This window comes from Mizuhopecten yessoensis, unplaced genomic scaffold (genome assembly GCF_002113885.1).
Source record: "Mizuhopecten yessoensis strain PY_sf001 unplaced genomic scaffold, ASM211388v2 scaffold1689, whole genome shotgun sequence".
In the NCBI taxonomy this organism is placed as follows: Eukaryota; Metazoa; Mollusca; class Bivalvia; order Pectinida; family Pectinidae; genus Mizuhopecten; species Mizuhopecten yessoensis.
Window position 1 is genome coordinate 432,022 of NW_018404172.1, and position 23,491 is coordinate 455,512.

The window sequence follows — 23,491 nt, forward strand, 5'->3', positions numbered from 1 at the left end:
AGTGAGAGGTCACACCTCGGAGTAGATGGTTCAGTGACAGTGAGAGGTCGTACCTCGGAGTAGATGGGTCAGTGACAGTGAGAGGTCACACCTCGGAGTAGATGGTTCAGTGACAGTGAGAGGTCACACCTCGGAGTAGATGGTTCAGTGACAGTAAGAGGTCGTACCTCGGAGTAGATGGTTCAGTGACAGTGAGAGGTCACACCTCGGAGTAGATGGGTCAGTGACAGTGAGAGGTCGTACCTCGGAATAGATGGGTCAGTGACAGTGCGAGGTTGTACATTGGAGTAGCGGACGAGGCTGACTATGCAGTGTTCCTTTGTGACTGACAGAAGTTTAGTAACTGAGATACAGGTGTCATGGTTTCAGTGGTTCAGTGACAGTGAGAGGTCGTACCTCGGAGTAGACAGACATGCTGACTATGCAGTGTTCCTTTGTGACTGACAGAGGTTTAGAGACTGAGATACATGTGTCATGGTTTCAGTGGTTCAGTGACAGTGAGAGGTCGTACCTCGGAGTAGACAGACGAGGCTGACTATGCAGTGTTCCTTTGTGACTGACAGAAGTTTAGTAACTGAGATACATGTGTCATGGTTTCAGTGGTTCAGTGACAGTGAGAGATCGTACCTCGGAGTAGACGGACGAGGCTGACTATGCAGTGTTCCTTTGTGACTGACAGAAGTTTAGTAACTGAGATACATGTGTCATGGTTTCAGTGGTTCAGTGACAGTGAAAGGTTGTACCTCGGAGTAGACAGACGAGGCTGACTATGCAGTGTTCCTTTGTGACTGACAGAGGTTTAGTGACTGAGAGACATGTGTCATGGTTTCAGTGGTTCAGTGACAGAGAAAGGTTGTACCTCGGAGTAGACTGACGAGGCTGACTATGCAGTGTTCCTTTGTGACTGACAGAGGTTTAGTGACTGAGAGACATGTGTCATAGTGACAGTGGTTTAGTGACAGTGAGAGGTCGTACCTCGGAGTAGATGGACGAGGCTGACTATGCAGTGTTCCTTTTTACGACTGACAGACGTTTAGTGACTGAGAGACATGTGTCATGGTTTCAGTGGTTCAGTGACAGTGCGAGGTTGTACATTGGAGTAGACGGACGAGGCTGACTTTGCGGTGTTCCTTTGTGATTGAGGTTTAGTGACTGAGAGACATGTGTCATGGTTTCAGTGGTTCAGTGACAGTGCGAGGTTGTACTTTGGAGTAGACAGACGAGGCTGACTATGCGGTGTTCCTGTGTACCTCAGAGTAGATGGGTCAGTGACAGTGAGAGGTCGTACCTCGGAGTAGATGGGTCAGTGACAGTGAGAGGTCACACCTCGGAGTAGATGGGTCAGTGACAGTGAGAGGTCGTACCTCGGAGTAGATGGGTCAGTGACAGTGCGAGGTTGTACATTGGAGTAGATGGTTCAGTGACAGTGAGAGGTCACACCTCGGAGTAGTGAAAGTGGTTTAGTGACAGTGAGAGGTCGTACCTCGGAGTAGATGGGTCAGTGACAGTGCGAGGTTGTACATTGGAGTAGATGGTTCAGTGACAGTGAGAGGTCACACCTCGGAGTAGTGAAAGTGGTTTAGTGACAGTGAGAGGTCGTACCTCGGAGTAGACGGACGAGGCTGACTATGCGGTGTTCCTGTGTGACTGACAGAGGTTTAGTGACTGAGAGACATGTGTCATGGTTTCAGTGGTTCAGTGACAGTGCGAGGTTGTACTTTGGAGTAGACAGACGAGGCTGACGATGTGCGGTGTTCCTGTGTGACTGACAGAGGTTTAGTGACTGAGAGACATGTGTCATAGTGACAGTGGTTTAGTGACAGTGAGAGGTCGTACCTCAGAGTAGTGAAAGTGGTTTAGTGACAGTGAGAGGTCGTACCTCGGAGTAGACGGACGAGGCTGACTATGCGGTGTTCCTGTGTGACTGACAGAGGTTTAGTGACTGAGAGACATGTGTCATGGTTTCAGTGGTTCAGTGACAGTGCGAGGTTGTACTTTGGAGTAGACAGACGAGGCTGACGATGTGCGGTGTTCCTGTGTGACTGACAGAGGTTTAGTGACTGAGAGACATGTGTCATAGTGACAGTGGTTTAGTGACAGTGAGAGGTCGTACCTCAGAGTAGTGAAAGTGGTTTAGTGACAGTGAGAGGTCGTACCTCGGAGTAGACGGACGAGGCTGACTATGCGGTGTTCCTGTGTGACTGACAGAGGTTTAGTGACTGAGAGACATGTGTCATGGTTTCAGTGGTTCAGTGACAGTGCGAGGTTGTACTTTGGAGTAGACAGACGAGGCTGACGATGTGCGGTGTTCCTGTGTGACTGACAGAGGTTTAGTGACTGAGAGACATGTGTCATAGTGACAGTGGTTAAGTGACAGTAAGAGGTCATACCTCGGAGTAGATGGACGAGGCTGACTATTCGGTGTTCCTGTGTGACTTGCGCCACCTTCTGTTGTATGTACCACTCCAGATAGTTCTCAAGGGTCAACTTAAACAGGATACGGCTTGTCATCATGACATGGTGGAACCAGTCTGGTATACTGTACACATACCGTGCTGAAACATTCATATCAAACTTCATATATATATATATCAGTGACTCAAGTGAAGGCAAAAGGGGACTTTGAAAAGGACCACTTAAATATGCCCGGAATGGGTGGTTACCAACATTGATATTTTATGTCTGAATATTAACAAAGACAATAAAGAGCTAACTATTAAAGTAAAATGAAGAGGTATTGATTATTCACTTCAGTTATCCATATTGCAATGTTTGTGTGTAAAAATATAAACGTCAACATAAAATTAATCTACTCTGCAATGTTCGCAAAAGATTCACCAGAAGTCGAAGCCACTTTTCTTTAAGCTTCGTTATTACATAATACGAGAACTTTCTCATCAAAATGCATAAACATTGTTGTGCAGTCGGAAAAGATCACTTACCAAGGTAGATAAGAGCATCAAACACACCCTCAACATCCTGTCTGTCCTTCGACTCCTGCTGGCCAGTAGCTGCGGAGAAGTCCAGTTCCAGACTGGACGTTTGACTAGACGCAATGCTATCGGATGAGTAGTTAGCATTGTTCTCGTACAGACTACAGCAGAGTTTCTCACTTGACGTGGACTTGAGAGAGACATCAGATCCTCGCCGCTCCAGTTTACTGTCAGCATAAAGAGGTGGTGTGAGCAGACTACTGAAAGCCTCATAAACTAGCCATAATCTTTGGGTTTGTGTGCAATAGAGAGAAAGGACCATATTACATGCTATTCTCTGAATGAAGCATTGTGAATTTATTTTCCCTTATTGGAGGTAGGTTTATCTATTTTCAAAATATACATTCCTCTTTTGTTCTGTCTTTGAAATTCAAGGTTTCCACTCTAGAGACACATATCTTTATGAACATTTTCTTGTTACACAACCAATAAGTGTTTCTTTGTGACGTTTCGATGACTAGTGTGGTATGTACTCTTCCTCAGACAAATGACCAGAGAAGCGTATGCACACAAAGCTGTAAAATGTGTACGAGTTGTCCACAAATCGATGGTAAAGCGACTACGCTGTAAAAAAGACCCATATCTTTTCTAAAACCTTTACCTATTTACCCCTAAAGTCACATTTGAATCTTACCAAATCAAAGACTGGGTAGGTCTAGTTTAAACATGTAGGGGTGAATGAGTTAAAACATGTCATGATAAAATAGATGGCATTTTCAAATAATAACCGAATGCTAGAACGATATATGTTCTTTGAAGATTACAAATGAGCTACACTCAACTTCAAAACTTGTCAGTTTTTAACATTAGGCTGCTGCACAATTCCTATAGTCTATCAAACTTCTAGTATATATACAAGGTGGTGCACCTAAAGCCTTAGATGTTGGCATGGAATATTACAAGGGTGTGTAACAAGAGCAGAACGTTTGGATTCTGAAGATGCCTTTCTTCTTACAAAAATAATAAAAGATTTTATAATATGTCATTTGTTAAAGATTTACCTTGATTTAGGCTTAGGGACTTCGGTTGACTGTACAAATGACCACAGGAAGGGGTCCAAATGTTGTCCTTTCTGAAAAATAAAATACAAGAAGAATTGTAACATTTCATTATCTTAAAACTGCACATCAGGTACATTAACTAGGCAATACTGCTACTGAAGAAATGAAAGAGAAGACTTTGAGGAGGAAAAAGGAATTAAGGTGGCTCGACACATCGTCATCAGCGTCCATTTTCGTGACGTACTTCCGGAAAAAGTACAGCTCGGACTCAATTATCTTGATCGAAATGTGCATGTACACCGTGTCGTCATTTCCGTTTTGCGTATCGGGTATTCAATATCGTAGGGCAAATTATAGTAACACCTGGGCCGTTTGCGTTTAAACGGTCAAACCGATCGGACCACTGTTGTTCGTTTAAGGTTAAGGTAAGACCTAGTTATCTGATGCTGCTTTCAGGCGAGCCTTGAGAAAGCCTTGCAAGTCTTGCATACACATTTGTAGGTCCGCCAGGATTTATACCCGGAATTGTTACATTTATAAACGGTCAAACCGGTTGTTCCGCATAAACGAACAGGCCCCTGGTAAACAATAGTACACGTGCGTGCCGATGATATGTCAACACCCGATATCGAGATTTTACCGGGAAATGTATAATCACACGTACTTCAGGAATAAAGCTTTCCAATTCATTGACATAAACAGACTCACGGGAAGACAGTGACATGAGACCAGACGACCTCAAGAAGGTCATATAGGAAACACATGGAATGCGGACGTACCAACCTCATATGTGCATATCACGTGCTTACACGAGTTCATAAGCTGAGGGAGTTTCGCTCTGTCGATTAAATCGTGTTTACAAATGTAGTCTACTTACTCTGTGAAAATAATGTTTTGTAAAATATCAAGATACCTATGAAATGCATGTGTGAGGGCACGTGAGAACGGCATACCATGCGATAGCCTCTGGTCACATATGTACCTGACATGTAATTATAAATATACCGTGAGTTAGCGGACTGTGGAATGATGTCCAAAGTGTACATGACTGAGGGTAATTTGGTTCCATTAAAGAACAATAAATTGATAATTTTGATATCATATTTTTGATTTATTTCCATCATTTGTTATATGTAAACAGAGACAACTGTCATTGTGTAAATGTCATCCCTCTGCAAAAAGTTCCGATTTTTTTCAAGGAAGATAACTCTCACCCGGATCAAAGTGATTGTAAAATGTAAAATAAATTAATTATAAAGCCATTGTGTATATTTTGTTCAATTTCCCACTCTATATGTATAGATCTGTGTGTCCTGTTTGCTTTTAGCTTGTAGATAATCACTTTTATCCGTTCAAATTCAATAAAAAACACTTTGTGTAACATGTGTTACATATTTTGCGATAAATAAAATATTTGTAGGATTAATTATAAATGCTTCTTTTCATTTTTTTTATTGTTTTTATTGTTCCGAACAATGCCAAACACAAAAAAAACGGAAAATATTAAAAGTGGCGAAAATTCAATTTTTTGGTATTTTTTTCCAAAAAATTCCCCAAACTATCGGAATGTTTAGATTTTCATAAAATTAACTCTACATAGTTGCATAACCATTATATGAAAGTTTCAACGAATTTTGCTGGTTAATTGCGAAAGTGTGGAGCCACCTTAAGTAGACCTCAGATTTTTTGCAATGCAATAACTTTGTACTACAAGGTATCATTTTTACCTATTTATTTAAGTAAAAACGCATTAAGCTCGTTTGTAAATATAAAAAGACAATTCCTACATAATAATTTTTGTTTAAATCTGTATAAATCACCCTCCAGACCTATCTATAGGGTGGTTTACATCTACAGTGCTGTAATCCAGTCAACTTTTAAAGCATGCATTAACAGAGGAACGCCTCACATTCCCCCAGGCCACGAGCAGTACAGTCCATGTAACAGCACTACTGATTGCTTCAACACTTATGGATCTCAACAAGATATTGAAAGATTTGTAAAGAGCGCTAGTCACACCTGAGTTTCAAGTCTGGGTAATAGTCGCAAATACTTATTTTGTCCATCCATTTAATTTAGTTGGTGTAAAATTGATGAAATATAGCTTCGAAAAAAGGAATTGGAATACATGTATTCAACTTGTAAAATAAACTTTACAACTCTGTTGCTTTATCATGTCTTTAAAAGTCCTTCAGTATATAATGACAAAAGATATAAAGACCTTCAGTATATAATGACAAAAGATATAAAGACCGATACCCTCCCATAGCGTCTGCTTACCTCTTTAACAAGCTTCATGGCTCCAGCCTTGAACATTTTCCCTAAAATTAATAAGAAACAGAAAAAGTTTATTATCACATCAAATAGCAACAAATGGTGAGGCTGTGACAGCTGTTATACTATACAACAGTTCTTATTGTCACCCAATGCTCTATTTGAATAGTAATGAATGATCTTTAACTATTCTTTGGATTCTTTCCACATTAGAGGAGGAGGGGGGAAGGAGTAAACTGTTTTATGCGGATTACATATGCATGCTATATTTTACCCAATTTTTCGGATTTTTGGGACCTAGATCAGTACACTAAAAGTGACTTTCTTGAATTAAAGTTGTGCTTACCAATTTTTTACAGCAATTCAATAAAAAATATGATTCATTTGAAAACCTTGAAATTTCTTCTTTTTTTCCCCATTCAATATTTGTGCTACTGGGAAAGACCTGAAGAACAGCTGTGCTAGACATTCAGACTCGATTTACAATAAACCCTAGATTGATGATGGTTATAAATCCTGTGGTAAACTCACCTATATTGATGTTGGGGAGGAATCCCGTGGTAAACTCACCTAGATTGATGATGGTTATGAATCCCCTGGTAAACTCACCTAGATTGATGTTGGTGGGAATACCATGATAAACTCACCTAGATTGATGTTGGGGAGGAATACCATGATAAACTCACCTAGATTGATGTTGGTGGGAATACCATGAGAAACTCACCTAGATTGATGTTGGTGGGAATACCATGGTAAACTCTCCTAGATTGAAGTCGGGTAGGAATACCATGGTAAACTCACCTAGATTGATGTAGGGTAGGAATCCTGTGATACAACTCAACTAGATTGATTAAGGGTAGGAATCCTGTGGGAAACTTACCTAGATTGATGTCGGGTAGGAATACCACGGTAAACTCACCTAGATTGATGTCGGGTAGGAATACCATGGTAAACTCACCTAGATTGATGTCGGGTAGGAATACCATGGTAAACTCACCTAGATTGATGTAGGGTAGGAATCCTGTGATAAAACTCAACTAGATTGATTAAGGGTAGGAATCCTGTGGTAAACTTACCTAGATTGATGTCGGGGAGGAATACCATGGTAAACTCACCTAGATTGATGGCGGGTAGGAATACCATGGTAAACTAACCTAGATTGATGTCGGGTAGGAATGCCGTGGTAAACTCACCTAGATTGATGTCGTGTAGGAATACCATGGTAAACTCACCTAGATTGATGGCGGGTAGGAATACCATGGTAAACTTACCTAGATTGATGTCGGGGAGGAATCCCGTAGTAAACTCACCTAGATTGATGTCGTGTAGGAATACCATGGTAAACTCAGCTAGATTGATGTAGGGTAGGAATCCTGTGGTAAACTAACCTAGATTGATGTCGGGTAGGAATGCCGTGGTAAACTCACCTAGATTGATGTAGGGTAGTAATCCTGTGATAAAACTCAACTATATTGATTAAGGGTAGGAATCCTGTGGGAAACTTACCTAGATTGATGTCGGGTAGGAATACGATGGGAAACTCACCTAGATTGATGTAGGGTAGTAATCCTGTGATAAAACTCAACTAGGTTGATTAAGGGTAGGAATCCTGTGGTAAACTAACCTAGATTGATGTCGGGTAGGAATCCTGTGGTAAACTCACCTAGATTGATGTCGGGTAGGAATCCTGTGGTAAACTCGTGGTCCGTTGTGAGGAAGGTGTACAGTAGCTGACTGCCCTTCAGGAATGGCTTGGTCAATAATTTCTGTAACAACCAAGTGTTGTTTAGGCACTATGATTTATAAAAACCGATTCTAACACGTCCACATTATAAGGAACTTACTGTCTATTGTGTCATGTACTCACTTTGTGGTAATTACCGGGAAAGGACGATCAATTGAATTAGACAGGAAGTGGGTAATGGAAATCAATTAAAAATAGAAACAAAGAGGGCAAGGTCTAACAATTATATTCCTTATAAGGTATGAATCTAACTGGTTCTGAAAATAAATACAGTAATTTGGCTTCTTTGATAGCAAATGTGAATTGAGAAACTGTAGCTTCTTTAAGAGTTCATGTACCATGATTATATATAAAATTCACCTAAACATTATACCTAATTAAGTCCCTTGTACACATTTTTTAACAGCTCTCACATTACTTTTCTATTGAGTGTAACCTACCTGGAGATAAATTTCAAACGTGTCTCTCTTGTTCTCTATGAAGTCTTGTTTGCCTGTTCCAAATGATCTTTTGGCAGGAAGAGGGCAGTCTGCCAACAGTTCACCTGTTTATAGTGTACATTACAGTGTTAATTTCTCTACCATAGTTGGTGGTATTCCTGTTACATTACAATGTAAAGGATCACAGAAATATCCCTGTGTGTATACAGTAACACACTTATACTATAAACACACTTGTAGGATCTTGTTGACGTCATATTTATGTTTGCTGATTACGAAACATCTAACTCAACATCAAGTTTTTTTTTCTGGAGCCAGCTAACTACTGTAGTTTCTCAGTCCCCCTGGAATTCGGTATAAACCCATAGCTATTATACTGTATAGCCAAAATATGTCCCCTGAACAAAATATATCCATGTCGATATGACAGATCACTCTTGATTCTACAGGTAGTAACTAAAACAAGAGGCCCATGGGCCTTAACAGTGAGTCCTACAGTATTTATTTTTGTTGTTGAAATATGTACCAATTTGAGTAAAAAATTGATAAGTATAACGTTAACTAAAGTTTGTCAGGACCATGAGCTGATCATTCGTAGACCGATTTTCAGTTAGATCGGCCTACTAGAACTTTAAAATAGGTATTTTCAAAATAGCGGCCATGGCAGCCAAATTGTGTTTCTGATCGACCTGAAAAATAACAAAAGTTTGTCAGGACCATGAGTCGATCATTACTACAAAGTTTCAGTTCAATCGGCCTAGCAGAACTTGACTTTATGTATGAAATAGTTTTTCAAAATGGCGGCTGTGGCGGCCATATTGGATTTCTGATCGACCCGAAAAATAACAACACTTTGTCAGGACCATGAGTCGATCATTCCTACAAAGTTTCAGTTCAATTGGCCTACCAGAACTTGACTAGTTCTTCAAAATAGTTTTTCAAAATGGCGGCCGTGGCAGCCATATTGGATTTCTGATTGACCCGAAAATTAACAACACTTTGTAAGGATCATAAGTCGATCATTCCTACCAAGTTTCAGTTCAATCGACCCAGCAGAACTTGACTTTAAGTTTGAAATAGTTTTTCAAAATGGCGGCCGTGGCGGCCATATTGGATTTCTGATCGACCCGAAAAATAACAACACTTGGTCAGGGAGATGTCAGTAACCTTCCCATGAAATATTAATGAAATCCCTTGGCCAGTATTTCAGCTGAAGTTGAAAATGTAAAATGTTAACGGACGACGGACGACACTGGACGAAGACGGATAGCAATGGGTCACTTGAGCTAAAGCTCAGGTGACTTAAAAAAACAGTAATTTTACAAATGTAGATATACCTGCACTTGTAATTTCAAAATAATTATACATGCATGATAGGAAGCTTCAGCAAGGTACATCGTTCCCAACCCAAAATTGGTCAAGCTACCTTTCCCTAGAGTTGTTACTTCCTAATGTCTCTAAATGAAAGCAGGACGTAAACACATTACAGATTAGTCACTTTTTTCTTCTTACCATGGAATTCCAGTAATTTACTTTCCAGTACGTAAAATTCCGGATACCTCCTGGAATTAAAAACAAAACATCATTAATCATTTTGTTGTGGTTTAGAAGCTTAGTTTTAACCCAGTTTTATTTAGTAATTTTAATGTATTTTATTGTAATAAGTTCATATAGCATGAAACGACAATGATAATCATAGAAACTTACAGTGAAGAAAATACTAAGGAGGACATAACCACTTAATTGTTTACGGTAAGATATATCAAGTAGGCGTTACAAAACATTCTAACATTTAAAAACATCTTACCTAGCCACAACCCAGCTTTCTTTTGCTGGAACACCTGTAGGGAGTAGAGGTGGAAGCTGATGACAGATATATCAGGTAAGTCAAGCTCTGAGTAAATATTCTACAAATTATCTTCTTTCTAATACAACTAATCAATCACAGGAATGATAATTCAATGATTTAGATCTTCAGATCCTTTTCATAACTTAGACCGCTTCTATCACACAATTACAGTCTATTTATGATGAAAGGATATGACTGATTATTTACACAACTAGTAATATGCAGTGAATACACCATATCATAACTTGTGCATCATCATGTTTCACTCTATTATAATCTGTAACCAATGACGACGGCTGCTGTTCCTACCTCTGGTTCCCATGTTATGTGCAAGATCTACTCTCCGTACATCAATGATGAACACAAAATATTGTTTTTTGTTGTTCTCGGGATCTGGTCTGGCCCCTATCCTGGGGATGGTTACCCTCCATGTACTCAGGTCAGGCAATGTGAACTCCTGGAAGGAACCCTCCATAGCCATGCATTCTGGGATCTCGTCGTCAAGGGAACTGCAAGACTGCTCAGGAAAATAAACAAGGCTCGTATTAACAATCACCAAGTCGCCAAATGGCAACACTTTTTCAGATTTGGCGACAAAAAATTCAGTTTGGCGATAATTTTTGGCTACAGAATTCTTATCTACTCTAAAATGATTAAATTCGGTAATCTGTGGTCATGACTGCTGATTCTTCCAACGAATGTTTTCATAACCTGTGTTTAATCAATGCTGGTGGTATGTCTATTTCAGACAGGTGGTCACATTACAGAAGGTCTCTCCTGACAGGTGGTCTCTTTAGGCAGGTAGTCACTAACAAGTGTCTTCAGACAGTTGGTCTCTTAAGTCACAATTTCGAGAAATGTTTTAAAAGCATTTTTTTGTTTGTTAAGTTTTAAAACAGCTGTAAGCAATGTTTTGGAAAAAACAGAAATGTCTCAATATTCTGCAAGATCTTTGACAAAGAAATGTATGTAGATTCGACATAAAATTCTTTTATCTGAAGTTTACATCTGATCTCCCATTACTTACAGCAATAGTGACCGTGTCTGCATCCTCAAAGTTATCCATCTCCGGGAGACTTCTCATCTCCGCCGCTGTCAAATCAACATTAACAGTCACAGTAATCAATATCAGATTTTATATCTCTGGACAAAAATTCAAATACTGAAATGAACAAAGGGCAATAACTTTTGCAAAAATCGTCAAATCAAAATTCTTTTAAGAAAGACACAACTTCATATCATGATTATAATGTATACCAAGTTTCAAAGAGATCTGTAGAAAAATGTAGGAGAAGATTGCCCGACAAAAATCAAATACTGAAATAAACAAAGGGCAATAACTTTTGGAAAAGTTGTTGAATCAAAATTCTTTAAGGGAGACACAACTTCATATCATGATTATAATGTATACCAAGTTTCAAAGAGATTGGTCGAAAAATGTAGGAGGAGATTGCCGGACAAACAAAAGTTTACACCGGACGGATGGACGGACAACCAGATACCATAATACTTCCGTCAAATTTGACGGGCATTTTTTAAATAAAAAGTAGGGCGATATTGGGTGAAGTACTTTGTATAATATGTATACTTACTACTTTTAAAAACTCCCTTGATCTTGTGCCCGATATTTGACAATCCAAACTCCTTTTTCTTTGGCATTCTACAAAACATTTAACCTTGGTTAGTGTACCTGTTTATGTGTCATTAATAAATGTACCAAATTTATATTACCATTCATAATAAAATATTTTATGGGATTTCTTAATGTTTCCCCCAGCTAATCTATGCTGTCTCCAATCAAATTTCCCCTGTTATTACAATAAACATGAGATGAGTAAGCCAAACTACACTTGTGTTTATCTAACAGTAGAAAGCAAAGTTTTCCTGCATCCAAATAGAACTATGAATGTGTACAGCCCTCATGCTGAGGTGTATGTCTGCACAATAAATAAATGTTATCTGCAAGATCAGATAAATACATCTGTGGTATGTATCATATTATCTGCAGTACATTTGCATTCATGATTATCCTGTATCAATATCAAACTTTCCTTCCAATAAACTTGAACTTAACAACAAATGGGTTGGAATGACATCACATTACTACAGCTCAAAATTGCATTAAGATATTCGGAACCCACTCTTGTGTTAATTAGATAAGTGAGTAATTAACCAATGGATGATTCGTAACAGCTGAGACGATTGTTGAGGTATGATAAGGCTATTAGAGTGTAAAGACATCATAAAGAACCATTTTTGCATTAGAATGCAGACAAAATGTATGACACTGTACACATGAAAAATGATTTCGATGACAAACAAAATTCTAAGAGAACACCAAAAATGGTTCTCCTTGTTATTAAACTGAGTGCAGGAATAAATTTGTTAGGGTTCATGATAACTTATTAATAATCTAAGCAAGCATAGAATTTAACATGCTTTAGTATAGTTTCAATGATTTTACAGCAATGTAAACCTGCCACCAGAAAACGTACATGTAACTAATGAGCTCCTGTATAACGAAGCCCAGCCTACCAAGTGACAGGTACACAGCCTACCAAGTAACAGGTACACAGCCTACCAAGTAATATGTGAACAGCCTACCAAGTAACAGGTACACAGTCTACCAAGTAACAGGTACACAGCCTACCAAGTAACAGGTGAACAGCCTACCAAGTAACAGGTACACAGCCTACAAAGTAACAGGTACACAGCCTACCAAGGAACAGGTACACAGCCTACCAAGTAACAGGTACACAGCCTACCAAGTAACAGGTACACAGCCTACCAAATGCAAGTAACAGGTACATAGCCTAGCAAAAAGCAAGCACATGCCTGTAAGATAATGCTACCCATATTAGTTTATATTAATATCATAGCCATTTCACTCATTTACTGAAGGAGGGCTTTTATTCATATTTACTGAAGGTCAGTTAATTGGAAAAGTGTTTTTTCTTTTAAATATCTTATAAATTAATTATCAAATCAATTTAAAAAAAAAGGTCCTAGTAAAGGTGTGTCTTAAAACCACACAAGAACTTACCTGATAAAATACTCAGATTTTGAAATATGTAACTAGAAATCACCTTTGAAAATAGTGTATTTCTTACTCATTACTTGGTTAGTAAATAATAAACACTAGAAAATGTCTTTAAGACATGAATGCCCTGCTCCCATGCAAGTTAGTGTCATTGTTTGACAATTTTGTGTTCACCATTGGATGCAAACTCATTTGAGGTATTCTCATACATGACTTTTGTATAAAGTTAGATATAATTTGGTTAAGAAAAAGGAGTTGCTAGCATATCACTGAACTGAAGTTAAGGTTTAGAAATAGTAATGATGACCTTAGCCTTAACCTTTGAACCCTGAAATACAAACCCATTTAAGGTATAAAATTTAATCATATGATGTCGCTGAATTGGTTCCAAATTTCTTTAAATAGAAACAATAACCTCAGCTTGGACATGGGAACCCTGAAATATGGTCTCATTTGAGGTATTCTGGTAATTTACCTTTGTATAATATTTTATCAAACTTTGTTAATAAATAAAGTCGCTAGAGAGATGTCACTGAATTGGGATGGAACAGAATGGGACAAAAATGGGTAACACTATAAATGGCAGGGGCTTAAACATCATATAAATGCTAGAGGAGTGGGTCGATACATCATTCAAAATTGTATGATTTCTTTTGGAATAGGAGAAGAAAAAATGCACAGCCAGACCAGGATTCGAACCCAGAACCTCCAAGCTGTAGGCAGAAGCTCTAACCAATAAAGCTACTTGGTCAATGGTGCTCGACCCAGTCCAGTTCCACTACATTGCACAACTATAAGCTCAAGATATTGTAATGAACCATCATCTAGCTTGCATTTGTTAACGGCACACACCCAGGGATAAAGCTGTAACTACAGGGCCATCCATCTCAGTTAATTTCCAGGACCAAACACTACTAGTCTGGGGTGTTACAAACAAAGAAAAAGAAAACTGTTTTAAAGAATGTAGAAATGAATGTGGATGTTTTCAAGCCATGCAATGATTAGCTTAACGGAGCTCAAAATATAGCAAACTAGTTGAGCTGGGACAATGCCATGCCATACAGGTCAATGATGTACAGTCAGGGACTTTAAATTTGGATCAAGCTAAATTTTCTCATATTTAATACATGTTTTTTTCATAAACAAACTTTAATCACTTTAATGATATCATTAGACTGTTGATTCAGAATTAAAACAGATCGTTTATAAATCACAGTATTATTGCCCAAATATTTACCTAATAACCTTCTTTTAAATTATTTAAAGAGAAAACTTCTATTAAAGGTACAGTGCTTTCTCCTATGGTGGTGTTGACTGAGATGTTTTTGAATGATATGGATGATAACCCCCTCCCCCTGCTGTACATTTCTGTCAACTGGTCATTATCAATAGGGCATTCAGTAAAATCATGTTCTTACACATTTCTGTATTATCAAAATATTATGGAATACATATAGGTAAACTGCTGAAAAATGGCTGGAATTCTTTTCACAAACATGATTTTGAAAATACTGTACCCATTTTTATGACCAGTTGTTGACACCTTACTGACATACATACTGAATGTACAGTGAAACCGTGTTGATACTCAGAATGGAAAAATGTTGTATCCTCTAGATCTCTTTAACATCTCCCATTACAATACCACAAATCCTTTTTAAATGATGACCTTATACATCCGCCATTTATCTTACTCAATGGAAACCTTTAAAAATCCTGCAGGTCTTTTTGCTGTCAGATGACAACCATTCTGAGATAACAGGGTTTCTCTGTATACTGTTTTACAATACTGAGCTAATGGCTTGGACCACATGGTTATACATGGTTAACAGGCAGCACAGAAATACCTAGAATTATTGGGCTGTCGTGGGGCTAACTGATTGCTGTGGAGAAAAGTCACAAAGTGATGGCATATATCATCATACATGAAAACAATGTTTATACATATATTTTGTTGTTATTTATTCATTAGAATATTCGTACTGTTTACACGCTATCTCTTCAGCAGGTGAAAGTTGAAACAGAAGAACATCTAATGAAACATCTTTTTATCAACAATTAAAGTTTTTACACCTCTTTCGTTATAATTTATTATGCTTTTAGTCATAAAGTTTTAAACCTCTTTTATAACAATAATTGTGCTTCCAAATTGATCCATTATGATTATTTACCTGGTACAAAATTTTGTCCAAAAAAATGTGGGAAAATATTACCTTTTATATTTTCAAACAAGGCAGAGATATATAATCTGCATGGCTAAGTTGGAAATCTCTGATATAATACACATGAGCTGTCTATTGTAAATAGGATAACTGCTGATAAAAGCATGTTTACTGAGAGTAACTATCAAACTACACCAACACAGCTTGGTTGTCAACACAAGGTACATCACCAGTAGTAACTAACCAATAACAGTTACAAAGTCAGGATTTCAATTTACAGTAAAGTAACTTCAAACAGGCTAATAAGAAATTCTTACTGATTATAATTCAGTACAAAACGTAACATCATTGTGAAAGAATAGTTAAGACCACTGCACTAACTAATACAAAAGTTTAATCCAGAGTAGAACATTCTTAATCCAGAGCAGAACATGTTAATGAAAGAGTCCAGGTATTTGTTATTTTCCTGAGATAAAAAGTTAAATGGTATTAAGGAATGACTTCAAACATATTACACATTTAATGTTCTGATGATGGTTGTAGAAGTGAGCAATATTTCCCATGAGAGTTTAGTTTGGAGAATGTTAGACTGTTAGACTTACCTTGGAGTGTTTCTTGATGTCTGAGACATGACACGGCTACCACACAACATTTCATAATACTGTAATAACAAGGTCACATCAAGGTTATTATAATACTACGACAACAAATGTTCAGTTACCAGTCTATTATGCTAATTAAGGACATCATTGGTCAATACCCTCTAAAAGTATGGCAATACCGGCACATTCCCCTCTTTTATGAAACTTTCCTACAAATTTTAACAACAATAAAAAGCAAACATATTTCGACCTATTTTCTTAAACAAGCAAATTCGTGGAATTCATATCCCCCACTTGCAGGATATATTGTAGGTTAACATTATTGAGGTTAGGTTTAAACATGTGAGTATCCTGCTGTTGAGACATAATGTATAGCTTTTAACTTGAAGAAAAACAACAACCTATACCTCATTGATTATCCGTAAATATGCACAAAGCACATCGGTCGGCAAACTTAGCATGAGTCTGATGTGCATACGGAATTTGGTAGACATCTGAACAATATCTACAGCATTTATCAATCGAAAACCAAAGAATGCCCAAGATGGGTGGAAAGACAGAGGAACACAAACATTGTTATCAAGTTTGAAGGAATTTGGCTAGTATTTGCTAGAGTTATAAAGCGGAAACTGCAAATAATGACGTTTTTCATTAATCAAGGGGCCATTACTCTGCCAAATGGAGTCCGATTAAAGTGGTTGTCAAACTTGGTCGAGCCCTTAATGCATTGAACCCTGTTACTAAGTTTAAGGACAATCAGATAGTATTTGCGAGAGTTAATGAACAGAAACGGCAGATAATGACGTTTTTCATTATTCAAGGGGCCATAACTCTGCCAAATGGTGTCCGCTGAAAGTGGTCATCGAACTTGGCCGAGCCCTAAGGCATTTAACTCTGTGACCAAGTTTGAAAAATCGGTTAACATTTGTTGTAGGTATTGCACGGAAACGAAGCTTGGCAGATAAGGACGTTTTTCATTATGCAAGAGGCCTGGCGTACTACCATATTATAGTCTGTGTTTGTACCTGTAATACTACAATGTTACGGCCTGTGTTTGTACCTGTCATACTACCATATTAAAGTCTGTGTTTGTACGTGTCATACTACCATATTATAGTCTGTGTTTGTACCTGTAATACTACGCTGTTACGGCCTGTGTTTGTACCTGTCATACTACCATATTATAGTCTGTATTTGTACCTGTAATACTACAATGTTACGGCCTGTGTTTGAACCTGTCATACTACCATATTATAGTCTGTGTTTCTACCTGTTTGTACCTGTAATACTACACTGTTACGGCCTGTGTTTGTACCTGTGATACTACCATATTATAGTCTGTGTTTGTACCTGTAATCCTACAATGTTACGGCCTGTGTTTGTACCTGTCATACTACCATATTAAAGTCTGTGTTTGTACGTGTCATACTACCATATTATAGTCTGTGTTTGTACCTGTTTGTACCTGTCATACTACCATATTATAGTCTGTGTTTGTACCTGGCATACTACCATATTATAGTCTGTGTTTGTACCTGTTTGTACCTGTCATACTACCATATTATAGTCTGTGTTTGTACCTGTCATACTACCATATTATAGTCTGTGTTTGTACCTGTTTGTACCTGTAATACTACACTGTTACGGCCTGTGTTTGTACCTGTAATACTACAATGTTATGGCCTGTGTTTGTACCTGTCATACTACCATATTATAGTCTGTGTTTGTACCTGTAATACTACACTGTTAAGGCCTGTGTTTGTACCTTTCATACTACCATATTATCGTCTGTGTTTGTACCTGTTTGTACCTGTAATACTACACTGTTAAGGCCTGTGTTTGTCCCTTTCATACTACCATATTATCGTCTGTCTTTGTACCTGTTTGTACCTGTAATACTAAACTGTTACGGCCTGTGTTTGTACCTGTCATACTGCCATATTATAGTCTGTGTTTGTACCTGTTTGTACCTGTAATACTACAATGTTACAGCCTGTTTTAGTACCTGTAGTATTTCGATACAACAAGTTATAAGTACATATGTATTACATAAGTGACAGCCTGTATCAGTAATTACCTCCTCACTCTGGTGAAACAGGGGAATAAAGGTTTGCTCCAGGAGGTTGTAGGCGTGCTCATAAGCTCTGAAACACAGTATTATACAATGTTATATGATCACAGCTAAAACTGCTACTTAATACCAGGTATACATGTGGATAAAAGTTTATGGCTCTAAAGAGTACTATAATATTTTATATACCTTTACCATTTTTCCCCCAAGGAAAAGGAACCAGCTATTTTAGATTGTGACAACAGTGTATTAAAGTTGTGTATATATAGCAGCAGATTTACTGCATACCGGGAAACTTTCGCCCCGTAAAACTTTCGCCCTTCATCGACAGAGTCCGTATTTGCCCAGTGTTAAGTTTGCCCTACATCAGTGGAAATTCCCCGTTATGGCCTCTCTGACGAACACTTATCATTCATGTTAATATTTGTAGCTAAATGATGTGTTTTTAAAATAGTAAGTAATTAAAAAATTAAACAAATTGTCAATCCTTTATTATGAAACATAAGGTTGCATTACACACACTGGACCCCAATCACATCATATACAGTCCCTGAGTTAAGCCTCAGTGTAGACGAAATAGTGACAAAACATGTGCCGTTGTATACATATTTTATTTTTAAACTTTCGCCGTCATGTTAAATTCGCCCTCAGATCGGAAGGCGTAAGGGGCGAAAGTTAAACTGCGGCGTAAGTTTCCCGGTATACAGTATCTTTAAACAGAGAAACAGATTTTTTTTATTTTTTTTTTATTTTTTCATAGGCAAATTCACTTTTCAAAACACATTTTAGCAAAAGTAATATTTGTGTCACCCTGGAGTACAACAATTTAGATGTAAATGAGTTCTTACTTAAACAATGGTGTAGAGGTTCTGAGCCGAATAACCTGTTCAGGTGGTCCCTCCAATACTGAAAGTAAAAACAATTATATATCACTCATACAAAACACAATGTTCAACTAATTTTCATATAACTTTGACCTTGGCATTTCATCTTTTTGTGACCTTGACCTTAAGGTGACAAAGTTGTATGCCGTATTCAAATGTATTCCTATGTACAAACTTATATAAAATATAAGTAGTTATAGTCCAGATAATTACTGAAGTAATGCCAACGTCTTTGTGCGACCATGAGGTAGCAGAACATGGGGGTGCTCAGCATACCTTATTGTTATTATAAGCCTTCTTTTCAGGTTTCATCAAGTAATCTTTGGCAGTTTGGAAATTATAGTAAAAGATCCAACCACACAGAAAACAGACAAATGACTGCAGTCCTCTTATCTTCATTGTGGAAGTAGTAATGTCTATTATATCTACTGACAAACTGGTTAATAACTTACTATATCATATCTATTGACAAACTGGTTAATAACTTACTATATTATATCTACTGACAAACTGGTTAATAACTTACTATATTATATCTATTGACAAACTGATTAATAACTTACTGTATTATATCTATCGACAAACTGATTAATAACTTACTATCTTTTAATTCTGAGACAATTTCCTCATCAAATTTGATTTTATCAGGTGCATTTTTGGCACAGTAGCAGCGGTACAAATCTTTAGCATGGTTGTGCAGCTCTACAAGTGCACTCTGGGATAGCTCTGGATTGAGTACTTGTTTATTAAAGTCATCTGAAAAAAGAAATGATACAATGTAAATTATGATACCTCAGGTCGTAAATACTATACAATATTTGATAAATACCTCAGACCATCAACACTATACAATATTTGATAAATACCTCAGACCGTCAATACTATACAATTATGATAAATACCTCAGACCGTCAACACTATACAATTATTATAAATACCTCAGACCGTCAACACTATACAATTATGATAAATACCTCAGACCGTCAATACTATACAATCATGATAAATACCTCAGAACGTCAATACTATACAATTATGATAAATACCTCAGACCGTCAACACTATACAATATTTGATAAATACCTCAGACGGTCAACACTATACAATTATTATAAATACCTCAGACCGTCAACACTATACAATTATGATAAATACCTCAGACCGTCAATACTATAAAATCATGATAAATACCTCAGAACATCAATACTATACAATTATGATAAATACCTCAGACCGTCAACACTACACAATTATGACAAATACCTCAGACCGTCAATACTATAAAATCATGATAAATACCTCAGACCATCAACACTTTACAATATTTGATAAATACCTCAGACCGTCAACACTATACAATATTTGATAAATACCTCAGACGGTCAACACTATACAATTATGATAAATACCTCAGACCGTCAACACTATACAATTATGATAAATACCTCAGACCGTCAACACTATACAATAATGATAAATACCTCAGACCATCAACACTATACAATATTTGATAAATACCTCAGACCGTCAACACTATACAATTATGATAAATACCTCAGACCGTCAACACTATACAATTATGATAAATACCTCAGACCATCAACACTATACAATATTTGATAAATACCTCAGACCATCAATACTATACAATATTTGATAAATACCTCAGACCATCAATACTATACAATATATGATATGAGGCTACAATGAATTACAGTGTTATCCTATTGTTTTACTCTTATCATATATCACTCGTGAACTTCTTTTACATTTATTTATGAAATCACATAAAAACAAAGTTTCTCACACATAGTTTTTTTTTACTTTCTACAGGAAATACGAGAACACAGATGAGGCACTGGATTTGTGTGAGAACTAATGATTCATTAGAATATGGCATGGTGTTGATCATTGATGGACGTTCCTAAGTCAAATGACGTCATTTGAAGGAAAGATTCAGTCAGTATGAGTGACCTTGAATAATTCATCCATGTCAGTGTCTAAAACGTTTTACTATATGATAATTTTTGAGATGATCTAGTGATTATGATACATTCCGTAACACCTACCACATGCCAGACAGAACTGTAGGACGTTGACTGCAGCTTCACGCTTCAGGAACTGCATGAAGGTGTAGAGCAGACTAGGGTTGTTACCACCGATGATATCATTCAGCTCGTGGTGTAGACACTGTCGACATTTATAAAGTTATACATTAGCCTTATCATCACTATAGTCTTAACTACTTCTACTATTTTCAATATAAGGTGATATTGCTTAATCATAGTGGTGGGCTGAGGATCGATTATATTCGAAAATTGATCGGTTTGCCATTAATAACAATATACAGCATTTGATATAGCGCCCTATCTAGCTAACATAAGTCAATCTAAAGCGCTTTACAGTACATAGATATACAATTAATACAATGAGCATATACATAAATCATTACAAATTTTGAAGAATTCGCAGGAGCTTAACTCCTAGTCCTATGTCACCTGGCTAATATCTCCCTATGTGTGTATGCCTGCGTGTGTGCTGGAGATGTATTGTGTTCTGTTTGTAGTGGGACCGTGCTTCCAACGGCATCATTTATAGTGCCACCTCTCTTGAATGCTAAAGCACAGATACCGCATCATCCACCCACGACCATTTTATACTCCACCTGGGTTGTTGGAGTTGTGTGGGCAGGAGAAAAACACTTTTTCTGAATATCCATGCGTACGACCATTTCCAATTATCAAACTCCATAATCAATATAATCGGTTCATTAGTGAAATCAAAGTGTTAAATACAATGTAAAGTATGTATTGAAAGTCATATATTCTTAGGATTTTTACTATATGATTCACAAAACTGCATAAAAGTTGCTTGAAATCCATTCATTATTAAAGAACAAAACCCTATGTATAGCTTACAACTCTTGTCTATTCATGTAATAGTAGCGTGCTCATTTTTTCTGGTGTTCAGTCCCTTAAAATTATAAGCTGATTGTGCAACCAATCATCGATCAGTTTACTACTTCCGATTACAAACCGGTGATTGATTATGATTGTAAACCGATTGCCCATCACTTCTTAATTATCACTGCAGTAAAACAATTCTTACTAAAAAATTTCATCATACATCTATGCACAAATAAAAAATGTACATTACCTGAAACATTTTTTTTTTAATACTGATTGATTGATTGATGGGGCTTTACATCTTTTTTCTTTTTAATACCTAGCCTAGGACACAATATTTCTTTTGACATAAAATTTTTAAACTAGGAAATTCTGTAAGACATGAATCGCCCCTTGCCTCTGATGTCAGTAAACTGATGAAAATGGATCAGCTGGCAAAATAACAATGATTTAATAGCAACAGTGACCTTTGCCCTGATCTTTGGAACGTAAAATACAAACTCATCCAAGGCTCTCTTATAATTGACCTCTGTATACAATTTGATATAAATCTATTTAAAAATGAACTCTGCAGAGCTGTGACAATGTATCACAACAGGATGGGACAGACATGGGTATCATGCCCCAAATTTTGAGAATAACAGCTCTCTATGAACGTAACACTTTACTTACTGAATTACTCGTGACAGATGTACGACTATACTTCTCCAGGAAGTTCACCATAGGAGAGGGTGGTTCAGTGGCGGAAGGTGGCTGAGGGGGTAGCATCAGATTATCAAATTGAAATAATCATCAATATTCATGACAAACAAAAAACAAACAAAATATGTATACTTTAAAACATCAGTGCATTCAATGTTTTCCAAGATTTTGCTTTCAAACTTCTGATTTATGAATGTCCTTCCTTTAAATATCAGTAACTTCAGGAACAAAGTTGAATGCCTCTGAAAGTACAGTAAGGCTTTTGGACCTCATTACCATTTCATTGTGATCAGCAATTATTATAAATATTTTACAAAGTATGTACATTTATCTGTGTACAAACATGAAAAAGTACACATATTTCAAAACTAGTAAAGGAAACGCTTCTTGTACTACAGGAAGTCCTGGTATACTGGAGATAAAAGTCTTGTACTACAGGAAGTCCTGGTATACTGGAGATAAACGTCGAGTGACAAGGAGGACATGAGGAAAGGGCTATACTTACTGGTGTGTCGTCCAAAAATATCAAGAGTATATTATTCACCATATCCTGTAAATAAAGAAAACATTAAGTACAAAACATTGTAATAGCCTTCTCTACACCCTCACATTAAATATATGGAGTAACAGTAGTGGATTTTTATAAACTATGTGTTTATAACAGTTAAAGTATGTCTTAATACAGAACGACCAAATGACTTGGCTATACAATGTAATACAAAAATCTTCATCTCAAACACAACTGGGTGTGGAATTTACATGACCTTAGAACTGACAGAAAAGTGAGAAAACGTCACAGAAAGTTAGGTGAGAGTGTCCTTAT

The 23,491-nt window shown here is 37.1% G+C and overlaps 1 protein-coding gene across 4 annotated transcripts in view; it reads right to left on the reverse strand.

Moving 5' to 3' along the window:
* Positions 1–23,491, reverse strand: part of LOC110466692 (sorting nexin-14-like) — a 40,250-nt gene that overhangs the window by 7,981 nt on the left and 8,778 nt on the right. The window contains exons 11-29 of one of the 4 annotated variants that reach the window (XM_021523390.1): positions 23,174–23,218; positions 22,639–22,719; positions 21,130–21,250; positions 19,661–19,816; positions 19,025–19,082; positions 18,183–18,249; positions 16,106–16,164; positions 15,189–15,224; positions 11,894–11,961; positions 11,329–11,393; positions 10,611–10,818; positions 10,260–10,293; positions 9,965–10,014; positions 8,453–8,556; positions 7,932–8,034; positions 6,275–6,315; positions 3,995–4,065; positions 2,943–3,160; positions 2,391–2,555 (exon numbers count right to left, since the gene is read on the reverse strand). In XM_021523390.1, the coding sequence (XP_021379065.1) occupies positions 2,391–2,555; positions 2,943–3,160; positions 3,995–4,065; positions 6,275–6,315; positions 7,932–8,034; positions 8,453–8,556; positions 9,965–10,014; positions 10,260–10,293; positions 10,611–10,818; positions 11,329–11,393; positions 11,894–11,961; positions 15,189–15,224; positions 16,106–16,164; positions 18,183–18,249; positions 19,025–19,082; positions 19,661–19,816; positions 21,130–21,250; positions 22,639–22,719; positions 23,174–23,218 (1,750 nt within the window). Of the gene's footprint in view, positions 1–2,390; positions 2,556–2,942; positions 3,161–3,994; positions 4,066–6,274; positions 6,316–7,931; positions 8,035–8,452; positions 8,557–9,964; positions 10,015–10,259; positions 10,294–10,610; positions 10,819–11,328; positions 11,403–11,893; positions 11,962–15,188; positions 15,225–16,105; positions 16,165–18,182; positions 18,250–19,024; positions 19,083–19,660; positions 19,817–21,129; positions 21,251–22,638; positions 22,720–23,173; positions 23,219–23,491 lie in introns of all 4 variants that reach the window. The other 3 variants (XM_021523381.1, XM_021523409.1, XM_021523399.1) reach the window with 3 other exon arrangements.